General features: G+C 39.1%; 1 protein-coding gene across 1 annotated transcript in view; it reads left to right on the top strand.

The window, feature by feature from the left end:
* The window catches only part of cabp4 (calcium binding protein 4), a 29,273-nt gene that overhangs the window by 5,246 nt on the left and 14,540 nt on the right, over nucleotides 1–9,487 (top strand). The window contains exons 3-5 of the mRNA XM_005741089.1: nucleotides 86–187; nucleotides 543–672; nucleotides 9,433–9,463. Of these exons, the coding sequence (XP_005741146.1) occupies nucleotides 86–187; nucleotides 543–672; nucleotides 9,433–9,463 (263 nt within the window). The remainder of the gene's footprint in view (nucleotides 1–85; nucleotides 188–542; nucleotides 673–9,432; nucleotides 9,464–9,487) is intronic.

Genomic DNA, 9,487 nt, shown 5'->3' with positions numbered 1-9,487 from the left:
ACTCTATCAAAGTCAGTATTTATGTTTCTTTTTCTTTAAATAAATAATGGGACTCTAAGTTGATTAAGGCCTCTCTCTTTCCTAGCACATCTCCACGAGTGGGGAGGGCTGCAGCAGCTGGAAGATCACCCGTTGCAGGCAGATTTAAAAACAAGGCCCTTCAGCTCAGCCTCTCCAAGAAATTCTGGTTATTATCGTTCTCTGTTTCTAATCAACATTGATTAGGACAAGGGGAGTGGGACGTGTAGAGTTGTGCACCCAATTATGTGATACATCACCTGAAAAATAAACTTGTAGAGTTTCCAGGTTTCCAAGTTGCCCTCCTGGGAGACACTGCCTTTCTTCCTTTTTTTCTGGTGATTGATGTTACCACTGATGTCACCTGACTAGGCCCAAGCAGCTGATGCTGCACGAACAAGGGATGGAAAATATTACCTCAAAGGCACTTAAGTGTATTTGGTAAACTGCTGGAGGGGAAATTATAGACTTGGCTTTTATGATGATAGCTCTCAACAATTGGCGTGCAAATGCACTCTTCACAGCTCAAAGTCCCCCACACCCCAGGGGAAGGGCCCTGAGGAGCAGGGTAGTCGGCGTGGTAAAAGGAGCCTCAGCAACAGCTCAACAGTGGCCGCTGCCTACGTCGCCTACCTTAATAAACTTTTTGGACAGGTCAGTTCATGCATATACACATTAATTTAAACAGAACCTGACACTCAATAGTGATAAATAACAAGGTTTCATTCTGGAGTATGTTTACATTCAGGGGTAACAGCACATTTATATAAAGGGCAAATATAAAATAAACTGAGCAGGTGGTGTGGATTATTAAAAAAATAATGTACACAGTCCATATCAGCATGTCCTGGTGATGCTTTTATAGTAAAAATGCCTCTTAATTTAACAGTAACTGCACCTGAATACTGTATGTTTGTGTTTGAAGGGGAATCTCTTGGTGCAGACAGGAATCAAAGAGCAGGCACAGAGATGGAGACACAAAAGATCAAAATGGTTAGGACCCCATCACTGAGTGCTTGGCGAGTGATTACTGGAAGTTGCTGCCAGTCGCTCGTGAAATTAGTTGCAAAAGAGGGTGCTGCACCAAAGACCTTATGATTGTTTTGATCACCAACTTTTCAAGTAGAGAAACTTGAAAATGTGTGACTCAAACTGGAACTGTTCTCCTTCACTGTAGTGAAGTTGTGTCCGGCCACTGAAATCATGGTCAGACACAACATGTTTCAAGAGATGCAACTTTTACTTTGAAAGTGAGTCGTTTGAGTTGCGTGGCACTCTTCACATTTTCACAACTATGTAGGAAACAGTTGGTGAGTGTCTGCATGTTGGTGTCTTCCATGCAAATTACAGGTGGCTCAGCAACTAAACCAATCTCAAAGAGCTTGTAGGTCCAGCATGGTAAACCTCACTGTAACTGGTGTTGCCCATGGGATCACTCACCAGTCTCTAGATGTAGTGGTCTGTTGTTCAGCAATACATTTCTCACTGGCTATTAGCAACCGGTGTTAGGGTGTTTTATCCAGTTTTTCTGTGCTGTGGATTTTACACAGTACGAAGTGAAGAGCACCAGAACCCAGCTGCATGACTATCAAGTTAGCCTTTATCTCTACATGGGACAGACAGGACAGGTGGACAGATCACAAGTTGTTCAAGTCATGGTTGAATCAAAGCCTAACTTTATTTATGAATTTACTTTATATATAAAGTAAATTCATAAATAAAGTTAGGCTTTATTTATTCAGTATATATACTGAATTATTTACACTTCATTGATTAAAAATAGATACATTTTCTGAAAAGCTGTGAAGTGGTTGTAAGTAATCCAGAAAAGTTGGAACACCTGCAGGAATTAGTAGCAACAGCTTTCAAGGCTTGATCAACCTGCACTGACGCAGAACAGCTTTAAATTGTTAAGCCATTTTGTCCTCACTTAAAAAAAAGACCTTTTTGTATAATTCTGAAATGTACATTATTTTTTTCAGTTTTTGGTAACTTTACCTTTATATCAATTCAAGCTTTTCATTGGACTTGAACAACTTGAACTGCAATAAATAATTGGAAAAACTGGGGTGTTCTAAAAGTTTTAACTGGTAGTATCTGTTGAAAACATGCAGTCATACTGTATGTGCATGTGTATCTCATTTATTCCATGTTTGCTGTCATCATACTTGTCTTTATCTTACTTTAGCAAGGCTAAATCTATTTTGGCATACGCTTAAATGACCTCTGACTGAATTTGTCATTTGTGGTGCTGATCAAACGCTGTAATTGATTAATGTTATATTCTGCAACCTGAAATTCATCGAAAGCAAAACTGAGTTTGATTTTAGACACAAATGATGATAACCAGCCAGTAAGAGTTAATATTTTCTTCCACAATCTCCTCCTTTGTCACAGTAACTGCTCAACGTGTACAAGGTGCACCTGCTCCTTTCACTTCAATTGATATGTCCTTGCCTCATCTCCATCAGCCCAGCAGGTCTCCACTTCACAGTTTGAAAACCCCTGGAAACATCCAAAATCTTAAATAGTGGTTGTTTCCTAGCCCTCTAAAAGAGAAAAAATAGCCTTACTAGCATTTATTTATTTTAATAACAATTATGCAATACAAGCATGTGCAGCAAAAATGCAAATGTGTCTCCTTTATGCTACACAAAACACAAACACAGAACTGTGATAAAGTGGAGGTTTGCACAGTGAGTCACAGCTGAATAAAAAAAACATTAAATTTAAAGTTATGCAGCCGAGCAGGAAAATTGCCCTATTTATTTAGCTGATTGTGAGCACTAACAATCAGCTGTATGTATAAACACTGCTTGTGGCTGTTTGCAGTGATCCATAGCGATCCAAAAGCAAATGCTCTGTTTGTAAACCGGTAATTGTTAATGTGGAATAGGTCACATAACCATGGAAATCAGTATCATTACCAACTGCTATTAATTCAAATATGAAATTGGGACTGTGGGCTGTAATCCATGTCCTTTATGCCTTGGAAAAGAAAAAGGGGGGGAAGCACTCCAATAATTTCACAAATGATTTAATGCCTGGACTCTGTGTCATCTTCCAGTAATGCTCTGCTTGGCTCGGGTTAAGAATTGGCTCTTTTCACGGCTGATACCATGATCCCAGGTCCCTGCAGGATGTTACGGAATATTTCAAAAAATTACAAATGGACATGAGCCAAGAAACGATGCACAAGCATCCTGATTTTTGTTGGAAATATTAGCTGATTTACACATGAAGCACTTAAAATCATAACATACAATGATTTAATTTGACATATGCCATGTTCAACGCTCCTGAACAAATAGTAAAGTTCTTCTCATGTATTATATGAGGAAAAAGGCAGGATTTATTTTATATAACTGAATCACTAAAACCTGATAAGCAGAGAGTCTATTATAATGTTGTTTTTACACAAGATTAGGACTGATTAGATGCAACAATACTCAGCTATAGTCATTTTGGAGACACATGGTGGAATTAAAGACCACAATATACAGCCAATTCAACCCTTTGAAGATTCGATTTGAGTACAATTCTCAGTCATTTCAGGTATGTACAGAGTAATGATGGGAAGAGTCGGTTCATAATGTTCATGAATATAACAGTGGACATTACTAGTCAGTCTTCCTAATGAGCCAATATCCATGAAGCATGAATAGATGACATTAGTGATTTGCCCAGGAGAGGATATCTAATTGTTCTGAGAAAAGTAAACGTTCCCTCGGCAGGATTATAGGCTGCATTAAATTTGTCGTGCAGCTGGTAGATTAGATGGGGAATGCTGGTGTTGCACATGTTTTCAAGTGTGAGAACAAAGTTGTCCTTTTCATTAAAAACTGTAACAGAGATGATCCTCCCACAACTGAAACCATAGTCACAGTGAAAATTTGCCACGTCTTGATTTGTTGTATTTTTTGCATATTTGTCACACTTACATGTTTCAGATCATCAAAAACTTTTAATATTAGACAAAGATAAACCAACTAAATACAAAATGCAGTTTTTGTATGATGACACATCATTATATAATACAAGAAACTCAAAAGTCATTGAGATCTGTCAGTGAAGGAAAGGGTTACAAAGTTATTTCTAGTGTATCCCGGTGAGAGCAACAAAAGGAGAAAATTTAAAACAGCTTACCGAAATTACTCCAGGAACACATCCACGACTCATCCAAGAAGTCACAGAAGAACCCAGAACAACATCTGAAGAACTGCAGACCACACGTCCAAGAAGAAGACCACTGTTGACCAAAAACAACACAGAGACTCACCTCTGCCCTAAAACAGCTTTATGATCTCCAAGACTTCTCGGAAAATATTTTGTGGACCCACAAAACACAAGTAGAACTTTTTCAAAGGTATGCATCCCATTACACGTGCATAAAACTAACACAGCATTTGATAAGAAGAACATCACACCAACAGTCAATCATGGTGGCAGTAGTGTGATGGTCTGGGGCCGCGTTGCTGCTTCAGGACCTGGACGTCTTGTTGTAACTGATGGAACCATGAATTCTGCCCTCTACCAGAAAGTCCTGAAGGAGACCCATCAGTTCCTGCTCTGAAGATTATGCAACAGGACAATGATCGAAAGCAAGTCCACATCTGAGAAAACAAAAGTAGCCTAGTCAAAGTCTGGACTTAGATCATATTGAGATGCTTTAGCATGACCTGAAACAAGCTGTACAATACTGCAGTGTGACTGAAAGAAAACAATTCTGTAAAGAAAAGTGACCCAAACAGTGATGTTAGAGACTCATGGTCGCATTTCATAAATGTCTGATTGCAGTTCTTGATGCCAAAGGTGGCAAAGCCAGTTATTATGTGTTGGAGGCAAATACATATTCACACGGGATAGTTGCCTTTTTCTAGTAGATGAAATCATCATTTAAAAACTTGTATTTACTCTGGTTATCTTTGTCTAATATTACAATTTCTTGGGTGATCTGAAACATTTAATTGTGACAAATTATGTGACAAATGTGTTTCAGTAAGTGCCCCAAAATTGCACCATGGACGGCTGGTTTCTGGGTTTAAAGGTTGGAGTAAATTGCTCTCCGCTGGAGCCTAAACCAAAAAAACAAAGTCATAGGTTTTCCTCTGTGTTATTTTCCCCCCATCTCCCCAACTGTGTGTCATCACCTCTCCCATAAAAAGCAAATCTCACTTTTCTACACTGCTAGAAAGCTAGTTTTCTTTTTTTTTAAGTTGGAAGAATAAAAAACAAAACAAAACCTTGTTTGCAGCTCAGTCCCGACTGTCTGCTGTTTTACAGACTTCCATTTTATAGTCATGGTCAATGGAAAAACTGCTTTTGTGCCACAGGAGACTCATTTGTGGCAATGCTGAGAGTGGCCACTGAGAAAAATGTTGTGCTAGAGCCGAACACCACTTTTTCTCTTTCGCAGTCATAATATTCACTGACTCTGCAGAGGAAAGAGGGCAGAAAGTAAATGCTACAAAATGTACTTTTACTTTACTTATTTTTTGTGAAGCTGGCCTCTGTCACAAGTAATCATATTAAGTTAAAAGGTCATTTAACTGCAAACCACATTGTTTCTCTAGCTGCTAGATTAATCTTTAAACACACACATGAGAAGGATTTCCTGAAATTTCCTGAAATGAAACCCACCCCAAGAGGAGCTGTGCGCCTATGAACATTTACAGATGTTGCATAACTCGATCTCCTAATAACTAACGACTGTTTCAGAGTTGCAGCCCATTTATTGGAAAAGGAAGAACATCTCACCATGACCTTGGGCTACCGCGGACAATTTTACACTCCTCTCCGACTCACTACGTCACCTGCCATGACTGATCTAGCTTGTTTTACCGTGGCGGTCTAATGTTTGAATTTACAAGTGATGCTTGGACACTGAGGTAGAGAGACCATATCCTGCAGCCTTCCTAATCTCAACACAAGTAGCAAGATTCCCTGTCAGCCTTCATCAGATCTAATCGAACAAGCGGCTGGCAGAGAGAAGAAGAAAGACAACTGATACATGTGCACATCAGACAGAAGCACAGTTGAATGCAAAGCAAATCGCACTGTACTCTGTACTGTACACTGTAATGTCACTGCTTTGTGGGTTTTTGAGAGCCTTTTCACTTCAATGCTGATGCATGCTAATGTGAAACTTCTTCTCACATGTGTACACGCGTCATACTTACAAAGCAGTGTGCTGCTCAGTGGGCCACATGAAGGCAGACAAAATGAAATGAACCATTAATGGGCTTGTTCTGACGGATGAATTCAGAGCCTGAGTTGCATGCGAACTAATCATTTCTGGATGAAAAAAAAATCTAATTAATATGTTGACCTTGCTATGTGAACATGCCTTTTTGTGGTTGCAGGATCCTGTGCATGGTAAACAGTGGTGCAGCGCTGCTGGCGCTATTGAGTTTTTGTTTTTTATGCAATGACTATTTTACAACTTAAAAGCCTTGTATAAATTACTAGTGCCTTAATGTTTTAAGTAGCGCCCACATTTAGTAATATAACTGGTGCAATTGCATCTTGACGTTGCATTTATGTTACAAATCTTGCTGGCAGTTTTACACAGTGAATAATCATTTGAACGCCCGCCATGCGGCGCAGCTTCCAAATAAACGACAGGCGCCTTTTCCTGATGCTATTGTGCACTTGAACGGGATGACCTTGTGTGATTTATGAATTAGACAGGCTGAGTGCCAACATGCATTAGGAAGAAAAATATTGCACTTCTCTTTGCATTTCATTACCCGTGCTGCTCAGATTTCCCTTTTTATCTCTCACTTTTCGAGCATTTAAAAAAATGAACAACTCGAGGTTGAAGAACGGTTTGCCTTCATAAAAGTAGCAGTAGAGTAATGAAAACAGACACTTGGTTAAAAGCAAGGGTGAAACAGTAATAGCTCACAAGCAAGGGTGGCATGGGTTCTGGGGTGAAGTATTTTTTATACTTGTAGGTAGGGCTGTTCGATATAACATATATATCGGATGACGATATAAAAACGTCTATGGTTTCATTTTACGCTATAGTTTGTTTCGTGGTGTCGCAAAATAAAGTGTTTACGGCAATATTTTTTCATCGTTTTGATGGTCACTGTAGTGGCTATATTAATTTCTTAAAGTTCTCTCTTTCTCTTATATTTTATATAACCACACTACACCTGTTTTTATGTGTTGTGGTTAGCAACAATAACGGTAACAGCATCGCGTGTCCGCTTGTTTATGTTCCACGTAAACCTTTCACAATAAAGCTCAATATCCTGTTGAGACTTTTCAAAATAAACTGAATCACGTGAAAGAGCAGATTATTTACGGATGAGAATTAAAAAAGAGCCGCCAGGTGCTAAAAAATAAACCTTAGTTTATTTTTAGAACAGGCTTTTCCCCGCAGCACGCTGTGTAATAAATACTCAAAGAAAACTGCGGCCGTTACAACTTGTGTCTAAAAATGTATAGTTTCATGCATCTGTTAAAACACTCGACTCCAGCTACATGACGCGCAGCTGGAAACACTTCCAGCAAGTCGAGATTCACAGAATTTACAGAAAATGTTACATTTTTGTGATTTATATCGTTATCGGATGATAGAATTCTTGTATCGGGATATGAGATTTTGGTCATATCGCACAGCCCTACTTGTAGAATATGGAACTAATTAGAAGCAACTGAAATTCAACAGTGTCTCTCTTCTGTATGATACGCAGTATTTTTTCTCTACCCCTTAAAAGCTGATGAGGAGTAATGCTTGAAGCTCTTTTTTTCTGAACTGAGCGGCTTCTGTTATAATTCAGGCCTGCTTATAGAACAAAATGACTGAGTGTGCAGCAGAAATTAGTGAGGGTGGTCTGTGCCTATGTAGCTACGCCTGGAAAGTCTTGAAAAGATAGTGTGTTGTACAGCTCACTCCATGCCCTTTCATTTAATGATGGTTTCTTGAATTTTTTTATGTCTACTTTGACCTTGAGTACTAACAAGGAAAGCAAGGGTCAAATGCTAAGACATCCAGCCCCTTATGCTCCCCAAGCCCCAGTATATTATTGTTTGAAGTGAAGTTTGAAGATGATCCATAAAAAATTGTGGGAGGCAAGAAATATTCAAGTGAATAGATATTTCATCATTTTTGTACTGAGCCTTACCAATCCCAAGTCCAAGTATTGAAACACAAGCCCACAGCAAATCAGCCAACATTTGTTCTGTACGTAATCAAAGTTTGTTGTTTCTTTGAACTTAGAGATATCCTTGGGCTTCTGGTGTCTTTTTGCTAAGCAGCATTTCCATATGTCAGTCTCCATTGCTCTGTAAGATGACTGAGTTAGCATGTTTCTTGCTTTTTCCCCCCGTGGACAATGCTTTTGCAGTAGAGTTGCACACTGTTTGCAAGCCCTCGAGTCAAAACACTGTGCCGCAACCATCTCGCTAAGGACACATCATCTCAGTGCATCTACAGGATGATTAATGACATTTCAGTGTGATCTTTTAATATCTAAGCTCTTTTTTATGCAAATTCAAATCAGCACATGTTTGCAAATGTGCTAATTAGAACACTCTCTCAAGGGCATGTGATATGTGACTATTAAGTTGTTGTTTTTTTTCAAGGGCTTACATATTGTAGTGTGTGATGGATTCTTGCAAAACTGCCAAACCACAAAGCCCATCCTTTTAAGTCTGCATTTCTTGCCTACGGATATGTATTCCAAGTGATTTCCAAGTTATAATGTCTTTTCATTAAAACTGCCTGTTTGTAGCCAAACATATAACATCATATTACTATTTTAAGCCATCAGCACACCTAAATTTCACTGTCATCTATTATTCTTAATGACTAGGTGGAGATTTTGTTCCTAGCTTCTAGCTTTGCCTCACTCTGAAAATATGGAAATGTTAGAGGGAAAAAAGGGAGAAAAAGAGATCACCCTGAGCAATTGTCAAAACAAGGCAGAGAATACTGAATGTTTCACACGCGGCTATATGCAAATTATATATCTTGTGTCAAGTGTGTGTGTGTGTGTGTGCACATGTGTATTTTTGCTTAACCGTACCTGTGTTTCTTTGTGACAGTGCAAAGTTTCTGCAGCTCACTGTTATGTTATGGCTGTGCATGGGTGTATATTCACACAATGCTGGGTCTCCCTCAAGACGCCGTGTTTGTGTATGCACGCGCGCGTACACTAGCGTGTCATTTTGCAAATTAGCAAGACATGTCGCTGGGTTAAATCCCATTAGAGTTTACTGTCGGCATGCAGCAACAGTGCTGACATGATATGCATGTTATTCTAATTTAGTAGTCAAAAACAGATGATCACTGGGATGATTCTCAGGAGAATTCACAGTTTTAAAGCCAGCCTGATTTCACATCCCCCATTCTGATACTGTTGTAATCATTTCTACTGTTGTTTTCTTTCCTCTGCTGTGCAGGAGAGGCAGCTGATGCCACTGGAGATAGATGGTAAGATGTTGTTGAAGGTGTAAT

The sequence above is a fragment of the Pundamilia nyererei genome, unplaced genomic scaffold (assembly GCF_000239375.1).
Source record: "Pundamilia nyererei isolate P.nyererei 1_Seehausen unplaced genomic scaffold, PunNye1.0 scaffold00107, whole genome shotgun sequence".
NCBI lineage: Eukaryota > Metazoa > Chordata > Actinopteri > Cichliformes > Cichlidae > Pundamilia > Pundamilia nyererei.
This window is presented reverse-complemented; position numbering and strand designations above follow the sequence as displayed.